General features: G+C 46.0%; 1 protein-coding gene across 2 annotated transcripts in view; it reads right to left on the reverse strand.

Annotated features, from left to right (window-relative positions):
• The window catches only part of RBM6 (RNA binding motif protein 6), a 101,971-nt gene extending 76,174 nt beyond the window's left edge, over positions 1–25,797 (reverse strand). For both annotated transcript variants that reach the window (XM_090021192.1, XM_090021191.1), the window contains exons 1-5: positions 25,733–25,797; positions 6,572–6,670; positions 2,557–3,877; positions 1,765–1,854; positions 548–617 (exon numbers count right to left, since the gene is read on the reverse strand). In XM_090021192.1, coding sequence (XP_089877318.1) covers positions 548–617; positions 1,765–1,854; positions 2,557–3,877; positions 6,572–6,615 — 1,525 coding nt within the window. In that variant the 5' untranslated portion in view covers positions 6,616–6,670; positions 25,733–25,797. The remainder of the gene's footprint in view (positions 1–547; positions 618–1,764; positions 1,855–2,556; positions 3,878–6,571; positions 6,671–25,732) is intronic.
• Positions 25,798–25,831: the final 34 nt, after the last annotated feature.

Below are 25,831 nucleotides of genomic sequence, written 5' to 3' on the forward strand. Positions count from 1 at the left end.
AAGCAATGTGAACCAAGACAGATAGGTAGAGATGTGGAAATCGATCCTGATCCAGTACTTAGAGTGATTAAAAAAGTTAGGTTTTGTCCCAAGTTTCACATCTATGAGATGTAACGTTGATGGATACAGCTGTTACAAGGTCTTCTCAGAAGACTACTATTTGCAGAGAATTTTTTCCAGAGGTCAATGCCTCATGAACAGGAAAAAATATTGCCCAATAACTAGTTTTATTACACAACACTGGTGTGAAAAGTTATTTTAATTGTGAAAGGGTCCATCAGAACAGCCTTGGTGCACTTTGTCACTCCCAGTCTAGCCCCCATGGCTATTGTGGAACTAGTGCAGGTGCTTAACCTCAGAACTACTACATCTGTGACTGATGCCATCAATCCTGAAGGTAGCAAGGGGACACACTATATGACTCAATAGGTACTGTGGATTTAAAATGTGTGTGGTTATGACATCAAGGAGTTAAAAAAAAAAAAAGAAAAAAGAAAATCTAAGTGAGCACCAGTCTTGTAGGTGTTGAAAAAGTCCACACACTCACCTGAACAGTAATCTTTCAGGCGCAGGCCTTTCACACGCGTTCCATCAGGTCCCCGGAAAGCACTGAGAATCTACGGGAAAAAAGCCCCAAAAATCTGCATTATTCATAACCAAATACCAAAATATAGATTGTTCTGGAAAGGCAACATATTTACAATGCAGTACTACCTAACACATTCTAAGATTTCTATTAGTTTTGGACAAGTGTTCTTGGACATGGTCTCCCAAGTCCCCTTCAAATCTGCGAACTGCTTTGTGAAGATGAACACAGCTGAATTCTGTTTTAGCTACAATGCAAAAGGTTTGTTACATAGTGTTATGTTGGTTTTAATCTCCTCAATGAACTGCAATCCTCCCCGACCACTTCTTTTTCATTATTAAAATCAGTGATTGCTCATCATCTTGGAGACAGTTTGGGTCTTGATAGGGCCTCTGATGAAAGTTACAGCAAAGAAAATTCTCACAAATTTTCAAGGTAGCCAGATCTCTGTAATCACCTGACAATCACCGAAGGTCTAAGCAAAGAGTGTTAAAGATAACAGGTCCAGTGTTTGGAATAACTGTAAAACATACCATGGGACAAACTGAAAGCTTTACAGAGGTAATTTCTGCCACCTCATGGAAGCAGAGTTGGCTTTTTTACTACAATCAAATACAGTACAAGATAGAAAACGACATCTCTATATTAGCAATTCCTAGCTATTCACTATGGAGCAGCCTGTCACTCCCTTGGACGTTAACTGCATTTATGACTAAGATGAATGTAGATGAAGGAGGCAGCCTTGACAGAAAAGGAAATTAATGCCTTGGGACCACCAAAATGGTTTAAACTATCAAGCCAATATTAATTACATTTCCCCACCTGTGAGAGAACAGGTATGTAACCTCTACACACCACTCAGTCAAATCAGAACTACCCATAATAATTAGTATTGATCAGCTCCAAACCTGGATAGGAAAACGTGGAAAATAAACCTGAGGAGATGAGGTAAGCTCTACTCAGCATATCACTTAGAAACAAAAGACCTGACAATTTCAGACTGGTAATTTTGGGCTTTTTGGTTTTGTTCTGTTTAAATAGATATAAAGATTTTCTTGGGGGAAGATGAGTAAGTTTGTTTCTGAATATGCTAGTAACTACCTGCAGTACATAGGAGGGTAAAACCCCTTTTGCTACATGGGTAAATAGATTTTGGAAGTATTAAAGCAATGACTTACATCATCCTTTGTGGCAGATTCAGGCACTCCTCCTAACCGAATGAGTTTGCTTGGTTTTACATCTTTGGGACAGGTCCTGTAATCTTGGTCCTTAAGGTTAGAAATCAAGATGGTTTGAAAAATAAGGCATACTTGTCCAAAAGACAAAATAGTGAACAGTAATGCAGAGCAAAATTCTAACACAGGGAGCATAATGAAAATTGCTCAAAGACCATAATGAAAATTCCTCAGACAACCTTTTCAAAGTAATGCTATTTTTTTAGATTTAGACAGCCTACTGGGCAACTTACTCTAGCTCTTTAGGGAGATCCGTTTCAAATGGATTTTAGATTATGTGATAAAATGTCATTGTCTCAATCTAATCTGAACAAACATGTGCCTACATGCCAACTAATTCAGAATAATCAGTCCCTGTCAAGAGTCCCAAATCCTGAAAAGATCATAGGACAATAAAAAAAAATTTAACAAAAGGTAGGCTATTTGTTGTCTGTCTTTTATGTGCTCCCCCATAAGCGTTAGACATTTAGACACTGAAAGCCAACTTCTTTTATTTATTTTGACATTACTTTGAATTAAATTAAATATGGACAAGAAAGAGGTTTCATGGAAAGGGAGTAGGCGCAGAGAACTGGAGAGTGAAGCAGCTTTCAGAGAAAGTAGGAAAAGTAGGATACAGCTGTCAGCATAGGACATAAATAGAAACTCCCCCCATTCTTTAAAGCATGTAAGGAAAAAGTAAGAAAGAAAAAAAAAAAAGATGTGTTATGGCTCAGTTTCAATAAAACCACATACCTGAAGGTCTTGCCTAGAATCTTTGCTGGGTTTTCCTTCTGTAAAGGACTTGCCATGCTCATAATCAAACAGTTGAACCCCCGCCACCCGGTGATCTACATCTCCATACTCGATGTTTCTGTAGTCTGTATCTTGCCTTCCAAGGAAATCCAAGTCACCTTCTCCCTTTACTTCAAGGGTAGACTCGCCTCCTTGCTGCTCACCCCCAGAAAGCTGCTGCTTGTTAGCAAAGTTCTGAGGCACCTCATCCTGGTCCTGAAGAGTGGGAACAGGCCCATGGGTACTCTGGAAATCGAGTGGCGTTTCAGTTTCAAGACCCAGTCCAAGGGACTCCTCTTCTCTGGCTCTTGGCTCGGAAGGCTGAAACTCTCCTTTTTGTCCACCAAACGAAGGTCTGTCTAGAGTAGCAGACTCCTCTCTTTTGTTGCCACTTGCACCAGAGGGCTCTCTGTCTGCTAAAGGTACCGTAGACTGACTCTGCCTAAAATCTGTAAGACTTGGGTTGACAGGGGGCATCTCCCTGTCCGTGAAATCCATAGAAGAAGCAACATCCCTGCCCCTAAAATCCTGATCAGACCGGGACCTGTGCCTATTTCTGAAGTCTGAAGGTGGTATATTCCTGTTCCTGAAATCCAGATCAGATGTACCCACGCACCTTAAGTCCGAATCGGGTACATCTCTATTTCTAAAATCTGAATAGGAATGCTCTCTACCCCTGTAGTCTAACTCAGACATGTCCCTTACCCTAAAGTCAGAATGAGATCCGTCTCGACCTCTGAAGTCCAGATCAAATGAACCCCTACCCCTGAAATCTGATGGGGGTTCATCTCTTCCCCTATAATCCATTGTATGAGATTCCCTATCTCTGTAATTCATACGGAATGCCTCCCTATTTCTATAATCCATTGAAGAAATTTCTCCACCCCTGAAGTCCATATGTAGCCCCTCCCTATGCCGGAAGTCTCCTGAGTACATTTCCCTGCCCCTGAATTCAGAAGCGGGAGGTTCCCTTCCTCTGAAGTCCAGCTGTGAATCAGCTCTGTTTTGAAAGTCACATGGTGGGAAATCTCTGCCCCTGAAATCATGATGCCCCTCCCCACCTCTGAAGTCACTACGTGGTCCATCTCTAGCTCCAAAGCTGAAAGAAGTTTCCTCTCTGCTGGCAAACTGAGGATTGAGGTGGCCTGTGACTGCCTGGATATCAAAAGGAAGTGATTCTCTGCCAGAGAAGTTGCCAGAGTGTCTTTCTTGAGCAAGACTATCAAGGGAAGGAGGATATTCCCTGTTCCACCCGGGAGCAAACCTTTCTTCTTGGCTCCCACTGTAGAAATAAAGACAGTATTATTCATAACACGCTCAGAGTCTGCAATCTACACAGCAGCACATTCTTCTCTAACCCTTTATAGAGTTGTGTAACAGTCTAAGATCCGCAGAAGATATTGATGTTTGGCAGTTTAAGATGAGGCAGCATACGACAGTTGTGAGAAAGAAAACTCGCGTGCTCCCATTTCACCACAATTTCCAGAAGCACTCAACAGGAAATACCTGCAATATTAATGGATTAGTGATGGTAGCAATTGACAATCCTGAACTGTATATGGCTAGGGAGCTGTGCAAGGTTCCCTCAAGTAGTACATTTGTGTAATCATCATCAATACAATGCTAGAATAAAACCAACCAGCTTTGACAAGGTTCTCTCAAAGACGATCAAAAGAAATGCAAAATGAGTAAAGTGTTCTATTGTGCTGGTCTTTCATATCTGAGGACAGCTCTAACATCCCCAGGACTCTTATTGTACACCCACATCTTTAGCTGTATGCTCTGAAATTTCTCTCTAGTATTCACAGTAGCTTAAACCCTCAATCCACACAAGAGACATAACAGAAGTTACGAAACTGCAGGTATATGTAAAACTAAGAAAGATATTGTGATCCAAGAGGATCCACATTATAATATTTAAAATTCCCAGAGGTCTTAGCAACATCTAGAGTCAAAGTCAGGTGTATATTAAAGCCCACAGGCATGTATATCTTCCTTACATTTAAGCATATTTTTGAAAATTGGCAATGAGTGGAGCAGAAAAGTTAGAAACAGTTCTCCTGAGAGAGAGAGAGAGAGAGAGAGAGAGAGAGAGAGAAAAAAAAAAAAAAACAAACCAGTAAGACTTTCCAGAAAGCTGGAAAAAAATGTTGTGCTAGAAAACAGGCAGCTTAAGCCAGTGTTGGTACCTGCATAATATCTTAGACATCATGGAAAAAACAGTATTTCACAGCAAGATGAAGAGGAAAGTCTGACAAATATCTGAATGCAGAGCATTCCCATTGAGGAGGTCCACAACATGCTAAGTTTGCCAGAACAAGAGAGTTTCAGTTGAGCATTGTGTGCTTTTACTTCATAAGGTGCTACTTCTCCAATCAAATGGGGCATTTTTACACGTGCTCGGGGATGTCGGGGGGGGGGGGGAGTACTTTAGAGTGGCTCCAAGAGCTACTCTAATTAAAGCACCAACAATGTCTTGCGTATCAGTGTCCCTGCACTTCAAAATACCAGCTGGAGTGCTTTAACTAAAGCTCGTTCAATGAACTTTAGTTAAAGCAGCCCTGCTGCCATTTTGAAGCATTGGGACACTAATGCACGAGACGTAGAGGCTGCTGGAGGCATGCTAATTAGTACGCTCCAGCAGAGTCTATTAATCTAGATTTGATTAATCAAGTCTGCTCTGATGCACTGTAATTACAGCGTGTTGGAGCAGCCTCCCTGCACAATTACAGGCACCCATGGGGATCATGACCATCCCTGAATGGCTGACTGGAAAAGTAGTGATCTTTGAAATAAAAGCCACAGCAGGCACTTAGAACAGTAGTGGGCAAAATATGGCCTACAGACCGGATCCAGCCCACTATGGGATTCTGTCTGGCCCACAGAGGGTCCCTCCCAGCCTAGATACAGGGGGCAGCCCAGGCTGCCAGTCCCACTGCTCCGGGGTGCACAGAGGGGCTGGAGCAATGCAGTGGCCAGACTCGCTTTCCAGCAGCCTTGGCAACAGCTCCTTCCAGCTGCTGCTGCTAGACCCAGGCCCAATGTACCCCACATCCACCACCAGGGTTAGGACCTGTGTAGGCAGTGGGGGCAGCTGGGCAGATGGGATGAGACCACAGGTATGCAGGGAATGGTGTTTGGGAGCAGAACGAGCAGCCAAGGCCAGGATTGCAGGGTGGTGACAGAGTGTGGCCGGGGACGAGCCACAATCCACTGCCCGCACACCCCTGCGACAGGTATGGGTACTGGAGGCAGGGGCATGCAGGGAGCAGATTGTGGCTCTGCCCTGGGCTCCAGCCGCACACTGTTACTGCCCCAAGATCTCAGCTACAACCCCAGACACAGCTCCCTGCCAGCCTGAGGCACCAGTGCATGGAGACCCAGGGATCGCTGGGTGGTCACAGTGTGGGGCTGGGGCCCAAGGTAGAGCCCCAATTTGCTCCCCTCATACTCCTGCCCACAGAAGCTACATCGGTCTCAGGGGCATGCAGGCAATGAACTACAGCCCTGCCGTGGGGCCCCGGCCCTGCACTGTCACCAGCCTGTGATCCCAGCACCATCCCAACCTATCCACCCTGCTCCCAGATGCGGCTCCCCACCTGCCTGCAGACCCATCCCAGCCAAGCTCCCCAGGAGTTTTGGTGAGCCGTTACATGCTGGGGTGTGCTGACCTGGTCCACAAAAGCTCACCAAAACTCCTTATGTGGTGCACTGGCCCAAATAATTGCCCACCCCCAAATTAGTTCTGCAGAAATCGCAGAGATGTTCTGTTTGTTCCAGCTCTGTGCATCCCAGGGATACTTTGCAAACCCTCATCTCCCTGAGTGGGGGAGAGGAGTGGTTCGGAACCTGTCACTTTGTTATACAGTAATGCCTGGATGCTTCAGACAGAACATAATGTCACAGCCCACATTGCTTTAAACTTTTCATTAAAAAAAGCACCCTTGAAATATAAAGTCCAAATTCAAATACTTACTGGAAATGGCCCATTCTGTTGGCTGGTCGAGGGTCACCCCACATGTTTCCTTGTCTTCCAGAAATGGAAACTCTTTCCAAAAAAAACCTCAAACAGAACCTGTAGGAAAAATATCCATATGCCATTAGACAAAGAAATAACCCTAGAAAACTATCACCTAAGCACTGTAAATATTTTTGTATCTGAGCCCTACCCCACCTCCCAGGGACAAGGACAACGGTCCCTCTGGCTGTCTCCTACAGCCCCTGGCTGGGGCAACTTACAACAGGGATGGGCAATTATTTCAGCTGGAGGGCCACTTCACGACTTTACGTGAGCTGTCGAGGGCCTCAAAGAGCCCGACCACTGAACAGCTGCCCCGCCCCGGTCAAAACCTTGAGACCGGAAGTCCTGCCACCTAACCCCTGACCGTTGCCATCAGAAGTCTTCACACTTGATCCAACACAACGCCACATCAGCGAACAAGTTTACTGCATCACCCATCAAGACAAAAAAGAACAGACTAACAAATGAATGCACAGCTAAGCTTGTTTCTATTTCTCATAAGCTCTTGCTTCTGGAGAATCAGTCAGGAGCACAATTAGTGAAGAAGATGAAGTATGATGATTCATAGAAGTAGTGTCAGAAGGGACCTTGTAGACCTTCTAGTCCAACCTCCTGCCCTGGGCAGGAGAGAAAACCAGGCTCAAATGACCCCAGGTAGATGTCAAGCCTACTATTAAATACCCCCAGGGTAGGAGCCATCACCACTTCCCTTGGAAGTTGGTTCCAGATCCTAGCCGCCCTGACTGTGAAGCAGTGCCTCCGGATGTCTAGTCTAAAACTACTCTCTAACAACTTGTGGCTGTTATTCGTTGTTACTCCGGAGGAGGTGCTCAAGGGAACAAGGTCTCTCCCAAACCCTGCTGGTCCCCCCTAGTGAGTTTACAGATGGCCACCAGGTCCCCCCTCAGCTTTCTCTTGTGAAGGCTGAATAGGTTAAGGTCCCGTAGCCTCTCTTCGTAGGGTCTGCCCTGCTGTCCCAGAATCATGTGGGTGGCCCTTCTCTGGAGCCTCTCAATGCTGTCCACATCCCTCCTGAAGCCTGGGGCCCAAAACTGGACACAGTACTCCAGCTACAGCATGACCAGTGTTGCACAGAGGGGGAGGATCACCTCCTTGGCCCTGCTTGAGATGCATCTATGGATGCACGATAAGGTACAGTTAGCCCTACTGACCGTGACCTTGCATTATCGGCCCATGTTCATCTTGGAGTCAATAATGAATCCAAGATCTCTTTCTGCCACCGTTCTCTCAAGGAAGGAGTTTCCCAGCTTATAAGTGTGCTGCTGATTCCTACTGCCCAAGTGCAGCACCCTGCACTTGTCTGTATTGAAACCCATCCTATTTTCATTAGCCCACCCCTGTAACCTGTCCAGGTCCTGCTGTAATCTGTCCTTCCCTACTAGCATGCCCACCTTACCCCAAATCTTGGTGTCATCAGCGAATTTGAACAGGCTGCTTTTGACACCATCGTCCAAGTCACCAATAAGAAATTGAACAGCGTGGGCCCAAGGACTGAGCCCTGGGGGACTCCACTGCCCACTTCCCTCCAGGTCAAAAATGACCTGTTCACCACTACCCTCTGAGTACGACCCTTCAGCCAATTTGCAATCCATCTGACTGTGTAGGCATCAATGCCACAGTCACCTAGTTTTTTAATGAGAATGGGGTGTCAAAGGCCTTGCTGAAGTCCAGAAAGACTACATCCACTGCAACACCTGCATCCAATGCTTTTGTGACCTGATCGTAGAAGGCAATCAGGTTGGTCTGACAGGACCTGCCCCTAATGAAACCCTGCTGGTTGCCCTTGAGCATCATCCCTGATGCTGGCCCATCACAGATGTGCTCCTTGATAATCTTCTCAAAGAGTTTCCCCAGGATTGAAGTTAGTCTAACGGGCCTATAGTTGCCCAGGTCCTCCCTCCTTCCCTTTTTAAAGATGGGGACCACGTTGGCTTTCTTCCAGTCATCTGGCACCTGGCCAGAGCACCATGAGCACTCAAAGCCATGCCAGGGGCCCTGCAATAACCTCTGCCAATTATGATAAGTTGCCCTTGCCCATAGACTCATTGGTAAAACCATTCTTTAGCGAAAGAAAATGTGGTTCAAGTAGTTCTGAATCAGATTTGCCTCAATCTGGCTCTGAAATGGAGTTAGTCATGTAAGTGATTCTACAGATCGTGACAGTGAAACTGGAGGTGCTGCAGTGACCTCAGTGGAAGAGAGTTAAACTCTGTTGAAATAGATGGGTGGACAATCACAGCATGTCATGCACAGTTCTTTGGGTGCACTAAAATTAGCGTATGAACAGTTTTCAGGGTCTTCATTTTTTTCCTTAAATTTAAACAAACAATGTAAGGGAAGTACACGCTATTGTGTACTGTCTTTTATTACAAGTATTACAATAAAAATAATGTCTTTCCACATAAAGCTTTGAATTTGTTTGAATATAACATTTAAACCACATTAAGTGTGCTGTACTTATTTTTGTTTCCTAATCAAATATTTCAGTTCAAATACTATTGGGACATAAAATAAACACAGCGGTACTTTTTTAGTTTTAAGTCAAATAAATACGCTAAATCAGATCACACTCTATTTAGGGCATTGGAAAATATTCTGGAAAACCCACATCTCTGCTGATTGGTATAGACTGTGGAGGTTTTTCCCTTCCTCTGTAGTGGGGTCCACAGCCCTCTCTCCAGGATCTTTTGAGCATGTACTGACAACATTTCATAGAAGCAGGACATAGGCTGTCATGGTTCCCCTGCTTTACCTGTGGCAGGTGAGGGTGTTAGGACTGTGTCAGGGTTGACGGTAGGTCTTACGTAGTGTTTATATTGTGGACTGTATAGGATGGTTTGGATCCTGCCTCAGGCAGGGGGCTGGGCTAAATGACCTGTGGAGGTACTTTCCAGCCCTATTTTTCTTATGATTCTACAATTGTCTCAAAGTAGTCATGGGGGACAAACTTGTCCTAGCTTACAGCCTCCCAACCCCAATGTTTCTCAAGCAACAGGCCACTTAACTCCCAGTCTCACCAAGGCACGATGCCTTGCAATGGACCCAGATGCTTTCTGTGCCCCAGCATCAATATAGACTGCATCATCACTGGACCAAATAATGTGGATTACAACATCCAAGGTTCATTCACTTACAACTCCACCATTGTCATATATGCCATCACTTGCTTACAGTGCCCCTCTGCTGTCTACACTGGACAGATGGTGTGATTCCTACACGACACAATGAATGAACACCGATTTGACATCAGCTGCAGAAAGGCATGCCGGCCTGTGTCAGAACACTTCAATCTCTCCATCACTGACAGGAGGGTGGTTGTTCTCAGACAACAAACTTCTAAAACCAATTTGAATGGGAAACTGCAGAACAATAAATATGATCAACAGGCTGGACTGCATTAAGCATAGTTTAAAGGAGGACAATGTTTCTTAACCCCTTACCTGGGCTAGCTTTTGTGACTACTTTGTTCCTATGGGTTTACTGCTTGTTTGTTTGCCTTGCCAGCACTGCCCCCTCCCACTGCCTTGTCTTTTGCATTCAAATTTCTCTCTCCTTATCCACTGCTTTGTGCAGGTCCTTTCACAGCATCTGATGAAGTGAGCACAGGCTTTCATAGGCTGAAGCTATCTCTCTCTACTTTGACTAGTCTATATGGTGCAAATGCACCCTGCCTTCCACCCATGAATCTAGGTGAAGTATTAATACACGTATTAGCGTACATAGGTGCAACAATTAAACTTCTCCTTTCATGCTCAGTCTCAGACAGCTCATATTTTTATACTGGCCTGTCAATATGGCATGGAACAGCAATTTAATATGTATTTAATTAACAACACTAATAGCATTCTTTATTACTGTGACATTTACATCCAATTATACAGAAGAAAACACTAGCAGTCTAAAAATCACTAGAGCCGTTGTTTTTTAAAAACAACAAAAACCAACCAAACAAAAACAAAACCAAGACAGACAATGTTAAAGACAGGCACAATTCTTCCTAAAGGCACTTTACTGGCTAAGTAAGGAAAGCATTTCCATTTTAATGATCTACCAAGTTTACTCTACTATCAAGGAGTACACACACTTAAAATACCGTATTTACTTGAATGCAAAATTAGGTTTTCTTTCCCCACTTAACATGGGGGTGAAGAGGGAGGAACCCCTAATCTTAGATTCAAGGAGAAAGTGGTTGAGGAGGCAGCTTCTATAGGTCTAATTAGGGCTCTGATGCAGGGTTGGAGCTACAGCTTCTCCCCCGCCCCTCGAAAATTAACCCTCTCACTCTGATAGGCAAGGATCCTGGTTTTCTGTTTAAAAATCACAAGTTCTGATTAAAAAAAAAAAAAATCAATCACAGATTCTCTTATTAAACCTTCCCAAACCAGCAATTAAAATGAAACACCACTACACACACACACCACAGAGAACACAATGCTTTACTAATATGGGCTAGATGATCTGTTTAGGTCCCACCTGACCCTAGCTACTATGAAACTATGAAATATATTTACAATTTAAAGTAATTTTGAAGCTTACCAGTGCCTTAATCACTGTAATAAAATCAATTCTAAGTACCTATAAATCTTGGTATTTGGTTTTGCGTTTATTATCATGGGAAAAAAAAGAAAAAAAAAAAAAATCAGAGTTGCCCCTCCTCTCCCCCCAGGTCACCGGGATGCAGGTCCAGGCCCCTCACTCCCCACCTACAGACCCCTGCTGACCCCCAGCCCTGCCAGAGGGGGCCCCCCAACTGCCAGGGCTATGGGGCCAGGGACCTGTGTCCACAACCCCCTGTCCTCCACCCCAGCTGCCACCTGTGGGAGGCAGCAGCAGCTGCTGCAGCCCAAGTGGGGAGTGGAGCATGGAGCCTGGCTCTCCAACCAACACGCAACACTGCCAGTGAGTAGCCTGGGAAGGAGGGAGCAGGCTGCCCACTGCAGGCTCGTGGCTCCCCATCCTGCTGCCTTCCTCCCAGGCCTCCATGCCCCAGCAGGTAGGACCCAGAAGGGCAGAGCACGGCTGGGCAGGAAAACTCGGTGCTGCTGCTGGGAGCCCAGTGCCACCCTGGTGAGGCATCCCCTGCCCGTCTGGAAGCAGCAAGGGGTACAACTCAGTGCTACTGCCCCTTCTGTTGCCAGATGGGCAAAGGACACCTTGCCATGGCAACATGGAGTTCCTGGCCCTGCTCTGCCCTGCCCGCTGGGCTGTGGAGGTCCCCAGGAGAGGGTAGCAGGGCAGGGAGCCCAAGCCCACACCCACCCCTGCCGCTCCCCTAGGAATGCACACAGCAGTAGGGAACGCGTCCCCCCTTGTCTATGCTCTGTAGTCGCACATCCTGGCCAAGTCCCACACACCACACAGCTGGGCAGCAGCCCCAGACCTGTCCAACTCCCTCCCTCCCTATGAAGACATCAATCCTTTCCCGTCCCCTTCCTTCCTCCTCTCCCCACCTCCCAGACTTACCTGTGAGAGCTGCTCTCCAGACTGCATGGGGGTCATATGCATGTGTGAGAGCACATGTGGTGCCCCCATGCCTGACCACCCTTCTCCTGCCCCCTCCAGCTCCTTGCAGGCTGGAACTCTGCCAGCCAGAATAGAGCTCTTTGCACAAATGGAAAATCTGTGTGTTTCTCCATTAACAGGGAAAATCTGCCTTGTTCTCAGTTAAAAGAGAAAAACAGAAAAAACACTGATTTTTCATGGGAAACGGAAAACCCAGATCCCTGTTGATAGGATTCTGGCCCAGGGCATGGAGCACATGGTTGCTTTGGCTTCAGCTCAGCCTGATAGTAGGAGCAGTGGCAGCAGCTCCAGTTGGGGATTGGGCTGAAGCTGCCCCCACCGTAACAGCAAGCATTGGAGGCAGACAGTGGGGGAGGCAAGTAGCAAGAGGGACAGGCAGCAGAAGGCAAGGAGCAAGAGGCAAGGGATCAGGCCTCTAGATTCCCCCACTGTCTGCCCCCCCCCCCCCCCCGGTTGCAGTGGAGGGGGAGGGGAGGGATGAATTTAAGACTACCCTTCCATAATTAAATTGTATACTTGGAAAGTATAATACATTTATAAGCTTTCCATGTATAGAATTTAATTATTGGAGGGTTGTCTTAAATTCAGTCATTTTGGATTCAGGTAAATACAGTACTATATAGGCATTATGTTTATGCATAATCCTAATCAAGAAAGTTGTAAAGTTCACAAATAAACCCTTGAAAAGACTTCCAGGGTAGATTATAAAACACCCGTAAGCCCAAAATCATGACAGGTTCACACTTAAGGACAGCTTTTCAAGTGGTAATAACCAAGAAGGAGAGGAGTTTGAGGGTACCAACCAAAAGAATTCATAGCAACTTAGATGGAAAAGTCTAATAGCCTGTGTGGAGTTAGAACAAGAACTTGCATAGGTGGGCATGTAGGCCAAAAAGCTAGTCAGCATCTATTCACATTTTCCACCTTTGCACCCTCCTCCATCTCTGTTCCAGAAACTTAACAAGGCCCTACTGAATAAGAATAATTGAGCTTATCAACTATTTGCTCTAGCTTGTCAGGCCTAAAAGTTACAAAACTTTGTGATGACTAAGGTTAACTTTAATTCTGTTTTGTGGGGAGAAAGATATAACAAAAAAACACCTTGTATGGGAATGAGAGAAGAGAGATTGGGAGCGTAAAGGTACAGTTAAGATAACAGATATGGGGAAAGTATAATAAACCATATTTAGGCACTAAAGGAGGTAAGCTAACAAAAAGATAAGGGTGTAAAAGTATGGCTGGACATGCTTTCAAAACTGCTGGGGTGATATGCGGTCCCACAGAGCCCAAGCGCTGTCTAATCAACCCTCTCTGAGACAGAACATCTGCTTAGCAAGATACCCAGCTCGTTGCCTGTCAACACAATGCATTTCTCTCGCAATAAATGCACTTTATAGAGTAGAACTCTTGCATCTCCTTATACATCTCAACCCTGAACCCACTTTAAGCAGGGTTCAGGTAACAAGCAAAACAATGTGGCAACTCACAGCTGACAGACTGTTAGAGCTGACTAGCACAAAGGAAAGGCAGAAGAGGGTATTACAGCAGTGGAACAAGTGCTCTTAGAAAGCAGCAGTTAAATTAAAATTCCCAAGGTTGCCTCTTTAGTGCTTGAGCACTATCCAGAAAACCAATAGGATGAAGAACAAAAGGAGTCGCAGGGTGTGGGAAGTACTTTAACCTTAATGGTAGCAACTGCACAAAGATAATTTGACCAATGTCAGCAGATGCCTTGCATGGATTTTAACCTTAAACAGCTAGGTGCAACATATAAGCAAGCTCACTTCTAGACGCATGGAATGGTGGTAGTATAGAAGACTGAAGTAATTGTTCTTGCATGGTTCAGCTGGTGGAGAAATGCACTTAAGAATGTGTCTAGACAAACTCATTTCACTGTGAAGCAATACAAACAAACAGCACATACATCCACAGCTTCTTAGAGGAAGTCCAGTGGTAGGGTAGAATAGCAGTATTCGCCAAGATTTTGAGAAGGGTCAAAAAACACACTCCTAGACCAAGTTACCGCTATCTACCACTGCAAGGATTCTCACCCACTTTTTCTTACCCAGAGGGCCAGAATTTCTAAAGAGTTGCTGGCTATTACCAAATCCAGGGCAGATACCAAGCATTTGCTTTCTCCAGAAAAGTCTGTGACAGTTCTGATCACCAAGAATAACTGACAGAGTTGACAACTGACAGCTGCAACTAAGAGAAAGTGTCCCTGACTATATTAATGCAGCCAACTTAGCTTGCAGAGACTGCATGTTTTATACTGCTTGCATAATTTTGAGAAACAAAACAATGGATAAAAAGACTGATGCCATACAAAAGAACACTGCTGTTCCCCTAAACTTTCAGGCCTTCTGATAGCAGACAAAACACGAAGCATGCATACCAATCTGTTAATATCCTACTCCACAGACCCTCTACCTAAGAATGAAGGAACTTCCTTGATTACAGTGTGCAAGTGATAACTGTTAGTTATATTAAATCCACCAATACACTGTCTGAAGTCAACAAGGGTGGTAAGTTAATGTTTAGGCAAGACAGTATTATTTGTAGCGGTGCACCAATAGAGATTTTTACAGCCAATACTAAAAGGCAGTTTTTAAGGAGGCATATCTGCCAACACCAATCTGATTTCCGATACCCAGCCCAACAGTGTGGAGAGCTGCCTCCAGCTGGTAAGTCTGGTGTGGAGGAAGGAGGGAACGGGCTGTGGTGCAGATCAACGCCCCCCACAATGAGGGAGGGTGTGAGGCTAGGGCAATTCCTGCCCAGCCAGGGTGAGGCAGGCATAGCATGGAGCTGTAGCTTGTCCAGGGGGACAGTGGACAAGCACCGGACGAGCTGCTGGACCAGAGGCTCCTGGCCAAGTGGTGTGAGCCATCCCATCCCCCCCAGACATGCCATGCCTGCCCCAGCTGTGCAGTGCTTGCCCCAGCCCCTGCCCCAGCCCCACCCCCACAACCTACTTCACCACAGGGGGGCACTGATTTGCCCCCCTTCGCCCCTCCCCTTCTACCACACCAGACTGACCAGGCAGCAATCCACACTACCAGGCTGTGCTCCTCGCTGCCTGTGCTGTGCTGCGCTGCGCTGCGGCTGCATGCATGCATGGGCCATTTAATTGCCAAATTATCAGCCCGATAAGGGCGATTTATGATATAGTCAATTTTCTTTGTATCATTGTCAATCCAATATCGGACTGATGCATCAGTGCACTTCTACTTATTCGATTTTACAGGTGGAGAATTGAAGCACAGAAATATTAAGTGACCAAGCCACAAAAAAAAGGATTAGGGGTGCACTGATAGAGATTTTGGGGGCCAATACCAAGAGCCAATATTTACAGAGGCATATCAGCCGATACAGATCCGATTTCTGATACAGCTGCCTTCAGGTGGTAAGTCTGGTGTATGACTGGGTACTGCTCAGCTCCCCAACCCCCAGCAGCTCCTCCTCCCTCCTGAGCAGCTCCAGGCAGCAGGTAGCATGGGGTACCACATGCCCAGCCAAACGGGGGGAGGCCAAGGAGGGAAGGTGCACCCAGGCAGCTCCTACCCCAGCACACTGGGCTCCAGCTCCCAGCCACCCTCTACTCACTCAGCCATCTGGCTCAATTAGTAGCCATCTGCAGGCAGCCAGGTAGGTAGAAAACAGCCTTGCTAGGAAGCTGTGTACACTGGCCAAGGCTGGGGCCATCAGTGGGCATGGGGCAGGTAAAGGTGGGAGCTACCCCACAAAGGAGTGGGCGGGGCTTGGCCCCGTGTAGAATGCCATAGGGGAAGCCACAGACGAATCCAATCAACTGGTGAGCCAGTTCCGGTCTGTCACCCAGATTTTTTTTTTTTTTTTTTTGCCCATCTCGTGGGAGGATCACTCAGCAAAATCCAAACGGTCACAAAGCTTCCTCTCGTGCGTGGATGACCTCTACCTGACTCAAGAAGTCTATGGGCCAACAAGAGGCAAAGTGCTGCTCGATCTGGTACTGGCTCCTGGGGATGACCTAAATCAGCGACCTAGTGATCAATGGGAAGCTGGGTGACAGCGACCACGAGTTGATCACCACCACCATCCACCGTAAAGCTGGCAAGTCAGTCAGCAACACACAAGTTCTTGACTTCAGAAAAGCCGACTTTGACAAGCTCAGGCTTGTCAGGGAGGCCCTAAGGAACCACGACCCCAGGGAGAGAGGAGTTCAAGAGGAGTGGTTGCTCCTCAAGGGAGCTTGTGCACTGAGGATCGCTAAGTCTGTTCCATCTCGGAGGAAAGGCAGCAAGAGGGAACAGCAGCCCCTGTGGCTTTCCAGGGACCTAGCAGACCTCCTGAGGCTAAAAAGAAAGGCCTACAAAGGATGGAGGATGGGATTCACCTCCAAGGAGGATTATTCTGCACTGGTCCGGTCCTGCAGGGAGCAAACCAAGAAAGCCAAGGCTGCAACTGAACTCCAACTAGCTTTGAGCATAAAGGACAATAAAAAGTCCTTTTTCAGATATGTGGGGAACCGGAGGAAAAGCAAGGGCAACACTGGACTCCTGCTGAACCAGATGGGGCAACTGTCGTCCAGGAAAAAGCCAACCTATTAAATGGGTACTTTGCGTTGGTCTTTCATCAGTCCCACAGGATGCCCATGTCCACCACAGGACAGGGCGGTCCGGATGAGGGAGATCCCCTGCCCTCCATTAATGCTGACCTTGTGAAGGAACATCTTGAGAAGCTGGCCCTGACAATCTGCACCCCAGGGTACTCAAGGAGCTGGCAAGCGTCATAGCCCAGCCCCTGGCATCGATCTTTGAAAACTCCTGGCGCTCTGGTGTTGTGCCCAAAGACTGGAAGAAGGCCAATGTGGTGCCGATGTTCAAGAAAGGGAGGAAAGTGGATCCGGCTAACTACAGGCCCATTAGCCTGACTTCTACCCTGGGGAAGATCTTAGAAAAGTTTATTAAAGAGGTCATCCTTAATGGACTGGCCAATGCCAACATCCTGAAGGATAGCCAGCACAGGTTTGTTGCGGGTAGGTCTTGCTTGACCAATCTCATTTCCTTCTATGATCAGGTGACCCATCACCTGGACAAGGGAGAAGAGATTGATGTCATATGTCTTGACTTCAAAAAAGCCTTTGATCTGGTATCCCAGGATCACCTCTTGGCGAAACTGGCCAATTGTGGCCTTGGGTCCACCATGATCCACTGGCTGGGAAACTGGCTCCATGGTCAGACCCACAGGGTAGTAACTGATGGAAGTCACTCATCATGGTGTCCTGTGACCACTGGGGTCCCCCAAGGCTCTGTCCTTGGACCCATATTGTTCAACATCTTCATTAATGATGTGGACATTGGAGTCAGGAGCGGACTGGCCAAGTTCACCGATGACACTAAACTTTGGGGCAAAGCATCCACACCAGAAGACAGGCAGGTGATCCAGGCTGACCTGGACAGGCTTAGCAAATGGGCGGACGAGAACCTGATGGTGTTTAACACTGAAAAATGCAAGGTTCTCCACCTTGGGAAAAAAAACCTGCAGCATCCTTATAGGCTCGGCAGTGCTACACTGGTTAGCACTACAAAAGAAAGAGACTTGGGGGTCATCATTGACCACAAGATGAACATGAGCCTGCAATGTGATGCTGCAGCTAGTAAAGCAACCAAAATACTGGCTTGCATCCATAGATGCTTCTTAAGCAAATCCCAGGATGTCCTTCTCCCCCTGTACTTGGCCTTGGTGAGGCCGCAGCTGGAGTAATTGCATCCAGTTTTGGGCTCAATTCAAAAAGGATGTGGAGAAGCTTGAGAGAGTCCAGAGGAGACCCAAGTGCATGATCAGAAGTCAGGAAAACAGACCTTACAATGACAGGCTGAGAGCCGTGGGACTCTTTAGCCTGGAAAAGCGTAGGCTCAGGGGTGATTTGATGGCCACCAATAAGTTTATCGGGGTGACCACCAGGATCTGGGAGAATGTTTGTTCACCAGAGCGCGCCAAGGGATCACGAGGCCAAACAGTCATAAACTACTACAAGACTGTTTCAGGCTGGACGTAAGGAAGAATTTCTTTACTGTCTGAGCCCCCAAGGTCTGGAACAGCCTGCCATTAGAGGTGGTTCAAGCACCTACATTGAACACCTCCAAGAGCAAATTGGATGCTTATCTTGCTGGGACCTTATGACCCCAGCTGACTTCCTGCCCTTTGGGCGGGGGGCTGGAGTCGATGAACTTCTGAGGTCCCTTCCAGCCCTAATGTCTATGAAAACCTCTGATCTAGTGACAGATGTCTTGTTTATTTTATGGTGTAAGAACACAGGCAGCCTGGAGCTGCCCACCCCAGGCAGCTGCTCCAAAGGTTTGAGGGAATTGGTCCTGTGCATCTTAGGAATTCCTGTGCATGATCAGGTTTCTCAAGCCCTGGGAGCACTTCCCTAGCTTACTGAGACTGCATGCCCCGGAAATCAGAGGTGCATATTGATCATCAGTGGGAAAAGCCAGGAAGGTGTTCCCAAAGCTTGAGGGGCACCCGATTCTACATGGGAATTCCTAGGGGGCACAAGACTAGACCCCTCAAGCACTGGGATAACAACATGTCACCTGCTGTCCTGCCTGTTGATGCAGAACAACAGGCTGATGTGTGTTTTGTTCAACAAAGCAGCCAGATGACAAATCCTAGCACAACTGATCCATTTCATTTGGTGACATTTATTTCTACTCTTAAGTGATTCAATAGCAGCTCAACCATCCTTGCCATTAGAAGCAGCAGGAGATTGTGACACAAACTACATGCCCTACAAGTTATACCATCTTAGTAAGCCTGGAGCTACTAGCCAATTTCTTCAATGGACTGTGCAGCAGGGCTCACTAACCCAAGACAACACTTCATGCTGTCAGACTGACCATTTGAAAAAACCATGCAACATCAACAGGCCTCCAACAATGCCACAAGGATTAATAAGACAAGACATCAGCATTAACTTAATCACCCTCAGGTCTAAAGAAAGAAGTTTGACAGCTGAAACAAACAACCAGAAAAATGATAACACAGCTGCAGCACTGGCACACTGATAGACAGCCACCAAAAGGGTCTTGATTTTGCCTGAAGATCTTGCATAAATCCTGCATTGGAATCCTACTCAGAAAGAAGGCAGCAGCAGTACTGGAGTGGGGGGGAGATCCTCAGAGATCACAGATGGGCAACCATGGATATTGTTGTAATACATAATACAGATCCTTCCTTATATTAACAGCTCGAGAGAAATGTAGGGCTGGACCTTGTCCATGTCCTGTCATCTAAGTTGAACCAGGTTTTGAAGCATAGACTGTACTAGGAACACAGACCATCATACCTTTACTGCCTTTACAGTGGCTATATGGAGTTTTCATCAAAATTAATAAACCTCTCTCTGTCTGATTACCAAGAGGCATGCATGCCCTTTGGCTACTGCTAACCATTAGTGAGAATGCAGCATGGTAGAGAACAGGGAAAGATGCTAAAGGCTAATCTTTCTAGCCCAGATCAAGCATGCTCCCAAATATGTCCATGCTAAGAAATTAAAACTGCCAATGATTGCTTTATGAACAAAAAATATCACTTTTTTAAAGCCAGGGACCATTACAATTCAGTTGATAGAAAGAGTGAGTGGGAAGGCTATTTTAAAATAGGAAGAATATATTAGCCTCAATACTTGACGATTTAGCAGCTGATAACTAATAAAGAAAAGTCATACCCAGTGCCAATCATTTGGTCCCCTCCCCTGAACATACTGCTGTTGGACTGGCTTACAAAACAGAAGTGATATCTTTACCACTGGTACTTAAGCTCTCCAAATGGATGCAATTTCCAAAGCAAAACTATAGGCAAAACATTCATAAAGTTCTAATACTATGGAGCTGACCCTGCTAACATTAAAGGGACCCTGAAGTTGTAGCTCAGGGGTGTCCAACCTTTTCATATGTGGGGCTGGATCACAAACTTTTTATCACTCAGTGGGCTGGTGAGCCATATTGAAAGACCTCACAGGAAGTGGTATCACATCACCACCCCCCAAACGAAAGTACATTGTTTACTTTTGTTTCCCGTTGCACCATCTCAGGCCTCAGAAAATGGCTTGGCAGGCCACATGTTGGACAATCCTGTTGTAGCCCTCCTGGTTGCTCCTTTTGTCCATCCCTAGAAAAGGTTCTACCTCAGGACCAGGCAACCCATGGTACAGATGCCAGAGCAATGCATGTGCGCCTTGGGACTGACAGCAGGGAAGGGACCAGGTCTGAGATGCCACAAGAAGGATCAGGCCCTCACAGCTCCCCTGACATCCACCCCTGGCACATCAACATCTTACAAGTCCATCTTGCAGGTATTTTTTGGTACTGTGCCCAAAAACTTTGCTGACCCCTATTCTACCTTCTTGTCTCCCTAGGATAGTAAGAGCAACTGCTGAGGAAACGGTTTCCTCTTATACTCTTCAGATAGTGGGTGGTCTTGTGATCCCAAGACACGGAGGTATCAGCACTCTCTCCTGAACACCTTCATGATGGCTGCTATCAACAATTCTTTTAGCTATGGCAAACTGCAATGGTGACTGAAATTGCAAAATCTGCTAAACAGGTGCCAGAATCTTATGTTCCCCATTTACTCCAAAGCAACAAGAGTCTGTCCACCAACATTTACATTTCTTGTCAGTTAGGAAAAGATTGAATGCTGCACTAAAAAAATTATACAGAAAAAAAGCCCTCAAGTTGATCTTTTTTTCATTCAGTCAGCTCATGCAATGCTACACACTTGAGTATGTAAAGAGACCAAAAAAACTGCTCTAAAAAGTATGCACCATCTCACTCATCTCAATCAGGCTTTGTGGACGTCCCAGTTCCATGACCAGGGAGTCTAACATTTTGCCAAAGTGCATCAAAAAAAAAAATCAGCATTTTTGCTGCAGAATTTGCCATTCTGCTGTAGCCAGGTACCAGCCTATTCAGTTCTCGTCTTCCTGCCTACCTGCAACCTCTTGATTTTCAGTGTTTATTAAAAAATGAAAATTTATTGCATTACTGCCAAAGATCATTCATAAGCCAGAAAAAAGGAAGCTAGGGGGAACCTACCTTGTCCTCAGAAATAATCTATAAAATGTATATGAATTAGCATTCATTCCCATCTCCTTTGAATAGGCAACCATGCCTTGAAGCCGACAATTCTATTTCATGATGGCGCAACAACACTGCTGCAGAATTCAGGGTTGTTTTCTCAGTGTGTATCCCTATTATTCCAGGTGGCCCTTATTTATTGCCCCTTTAATAGTTGCTACAAGTATACTGATTTACAACGCTGGAAGCCTGTCAAAAGTACAGCCTATACAGCATATAAGAACTACTCCTAAAAGAGGTAGCTTTTAACCACAGAATCACAGAAGAGTAGGGCTGGAAAGGACCTCAGGAGGTCTAATCCAGTGGTTCTCAACTTTTTTTGCACCAGGACCCATTTGTAAACATTAATGGCCAGTCCAAACTCAGTGCCCCTGACTTGCAACCTGCTGCCCCCAGGCCCCAGCCCCCAGTGTATGGGGCAGGTGGTAGGTGTGCAGGGCAGAGGGCATCCCAAGCCCCAGGGGAAAAGCCACGGTTTCCCACATTTTTTCTCCTTTAAAGGAGAAAACATTTTTAAAGTTTGTTTGCGATCCTTTCATATACAGGCATACGTCCTTTTATTGCGCTTCGCTTTATTGTGCTTCGCAGATATTGCAGTTTTTTTACAAATTGAAGGTTTTTGGCAACCCTGCCTCGAGCAAGTCTATCGGCGCCATTTTTCCAACAGCATTTGCTCACTTCGCATTTTTTAGCGATAAAGTATTTTTTAATTAAGGTATGTACATTTTTTTTTTTTTAGACATAATGCTATTGCACACTTAATGGACTACAGTATAGTGTAAACATAACTCTTATATGCACTGGGAAACCAAAAACTTCGTGACTCGCTTTATTGCGATATTCGCTTTACTGCGGTGGTCTGGAACCGAACCCGCAATATCTCTGAGGTATGCCTGTATTCTTGAGACCCACTTCTGAGTCACAACCCAGAGGTTGAAGAACACTGATCTAATCCACATCTACGCTAAAAGGAAGATCCTTCCTCTCTAAGCCATCCCAACCAAGCGTGTCTAACTGACTCTTTAAAAGCTTCCAAAGATGGAGATCCAACAACCTCTCTGCACACTCAGTAAAAGCTTCCACAACCTTAGACAAATTGAGGCAGAGCTTCTACAGATTTCCAACACTGCAGGTCACAGACCCGAATGCTTCTAAAAATATAGAAATTTCCAATAACCAAGAAAATGACTAAAAATTGAAGACAGCAGTCCTATACCCCAAAAACATTAAAACTATAACATTCAAATATTTGAAAGTTAGGTAGGAAAGGGATAATTCAGCTCTCCCAGAAACCAGACTAGACACACCCACTTGAAAATGGATACGGGGAATATATCCGTTATTGTTTTAGAATTTACAGAATCACTTCCAACAGGTTTAGGTATGTTACTTCAAAGTCTTGAACATGAGGGCTCAAGGGTTATAGCCATTATGGGTCAGGAAACACACGGGAAGCAAGAATTTATTGAGCAATATAACTTATTGAACCAACTGTATAGTTGGGAGAGAGATTAGACAGACTTCTGGGCAGCAAGTGTCCTCCTTCAGGCCTGGAAAAGCAGCAAGTAAAAGATATTGCAAAAAAAAAGAATGAAAAAAAAAAAAATCACCTTGCTTCTTGGAAGTGAGGGGGAAATAGCTGTAAAAATTATTAGGCTCCCTTCACTGTTTCTAGTTAGAGAGAGGACAATTAGTTGCAAAGCAGACAGTTCCAGTTAGTATACCAGGCAGAAGGCAGGGTAGAGATGCATTTTCTAGACTTGGTATTCAGGTAACAAGTATAATTAAGTAGTCAGTGGGGTTGAAAGGTAGTATGCTCTTAAGATGGGGTCTGCAAGTTTTTGCTGGGCCAGGGGCACAGGAAGGACTCAAGTGGAGCCAAGCGTGAGCTACTTCCAACCTGGTCCACGGCACCACAAGAGCATCTGTCACTGTTCACCCCAGCAATGATGCCACTGGTTCTTCAAGATGCCACCCAGGAGAAGCCCCCCGCCACCAAAACACTGCAGAAACCCTCGAACTCCAAGGACTCAATAAAATGTCTCTACAAGCCAAATCTGGTCCATGGCCTGTAGCTTGCTAGCCTCTGACTTAAGAGGTTTATGCATTTAACTATTAATTAATTGTTACAAGAGACAACAAACTGGGACCGATACCAATACTGCAATATGAAGTGAAATACATTTTGGTATGTACAGAAGTGGAGTAAATAAAAACATGTATTACAAAAGCCATTACATACTGAATGCAGGTAAAGGGATATTTCCTTCCATACTTTTCCGGTCTCATCACATCACAAGGACTGTGCAAATGTCTGCAACTAATAAATATTTATTTTTACCAAGATCTCCCCGTCACACTATCAATATTGTAAACTGTTGAAAAAGGACAGAAACACTGGCTATGCTAGGGTTCCCAATGTTGTTAATAGCTTTCATTATTGAAAATTTGCCTTCCATATTCCCTAGCACATGCCAGAAAACATGCCATCCACACATTATCCTCAATTTACAGTCTTACCCATGACCCTGTTCCCCCACTGAGAACAGTATTTTGAGCAGGTTACTCAGAATCTAATCCATTTAGCATCCCAATATCATTCAGAAATGCTGCTCCCAACAAGAGACGAGATTATCCTCTCTCACATTCTAACATATATCCATTTCTATCCTTTTTCAAATTTATTAAATTTATTTTCTAAGTTTATTAAAGACAGACAGACAGACCATAAGTTCCTTGGAACAGCAGGCATCTTATCAGATACCTGTACTACCAAGCACAATACCCCCCAGTCTTAATCAGGGCCTGGAGAATTATTTCAAAATACATTAGACACATCACCACTCTTCTACCAGAAACAGCCACTTAATCTGACTACACAGGGCCTAATACTCAAAATTACCTTATGAGAAAGGTCCAAGACCCATTTATGCATCAGGCAGACCCTTAGTTCTAAAGCTGAACAACAAACACATTTCTAATTCATAAACAACTTGGAAAGATAATATTTTGTTCAATAAAAACAACTAGCAAACATCTCTCAATAAGTATACGGAAGCTACACAGACACATGCCATTAAAATTGACTGACAACACTGAGAATAGTTTCAGAGTGAAGTTTTTGAACTACAACCTAGAGTTGCACATCCTAATAATTTTAATATAGGATTTTCATAATATACAATAGAATTTTAGAGAATGTTTCACTTAAACACCAAATATTAAACAATGCAAAATTTACAAATAAAAACAAGTTTTAACTATTCCCTATTACATATGCATGATAGTTTATTGCAGGGATCCAAGGTGACAGAACTACAACCCTCTTCCTTCCTTATTTCCACAAAAAGTTGGCAGTGCTGAGAGAGATCAGGAATGTAATTAAGTGAAGTGCTTATAACATTTCTGCTGTATTCAATATTACTGTGTATGAAAATCCTGGGCGTTTCTAGCAACACAAATGCACTATTATGCAAGTAGACAATGCCCATATTACTAGAGTAGCTATTTACAAACATTTTTGGAATTCAAAGCAGGAGCACATCAAGGTGCAGGTAACACATGTGGACAACTCAGGGCACTAGCAGGCCACAAAGGGAGGCTACATTCAAAAATTCCTTCTTCACATCCTTACAAATTCAGACATGTCCAAGAAAGTTTTACTTATGCTTTGTAATCTTATGGAGAGGCTGAATAACTACAGAAAGGCTGAATCCACAGGAAGGCTGGCAGCCCATGAACGCAGTGCTGGCTATTTCACATGTTTCACAGAACTTCGTCTAAACCCCCAGAGCCAGGGCCTTGGCCCATCATGGAGCATCGCGCACGCATGCATGCATCTCCAGCTGCCAAGTACTTCGCAGCATGAGAAAGTGTCACTGTAGACCGCCTCTTCACGAGGCATGGGGGCGCTGCAGCCAGCTACCATGTACCACAGGAGCGTTCAGGCCACAAGACGGGCCGCCCGGCAAGGCAGCCGCAGGGGAAGGAAACCTCCGGGCTCTGCGCAGCGGGGACCGCGCAGGACAGCGACGCCTTTCCGCCACGCGCCCCCCAGCCGCAGCTGCGCGGGCCCCGCTCCGCCGAGCCATGCCCCGGCATCCAAACAGCGGCAGCCGCTACACTGCCCCGGGGCGGGGAGGGAAGGCCCAGCAGCGCTGGGAGCGCCCACAGCGACGGCACGTCCCGGCCGGCAGGGCCCCACTACCCAGGACGCGGTTGCTTCCGCTCCCGGCAGGGCCCCGCCCCGCCCCGTCGCACCCGCGTGAGGCCGCGCCCCGCGCCCGCCGGGGAGCGCTCCCGGGCCGGGGCCGGGGCCGAGGCCGAGGCCGGGGCCCGCGCCTAAGTCCGAACGGAACCGCGCTGTCGTCGCCGCCCCGGAGAGCGCGGGGGCAGAGAATAGCCTCACGGCTCCCGCCCGACATCCCATAATAACCGGGCCGCTCACCTTAGCCACGGACGGGTCGGCCGCCCCGGCTCGCCGCAGCGCCGAGAGGAAACCGGAAGTTCCGGGGTGGGGCAGCCCCGTTGAACCATGGGACGTAGA

This window comes from Crocodylus siamensis, chromosome 11, assembly GCF_052110815.1.
Source record: "Crocodylus siamensis isolate JL-2025a chromosome 11, ASM5211081v1, whole genome shotgun sequence".
Lineage (NCBI taxonomy): Eukaryota > Metazoa > Chordata > Crocodylia > Crocodylidae > Crocodylus > Crocodylus siamensis.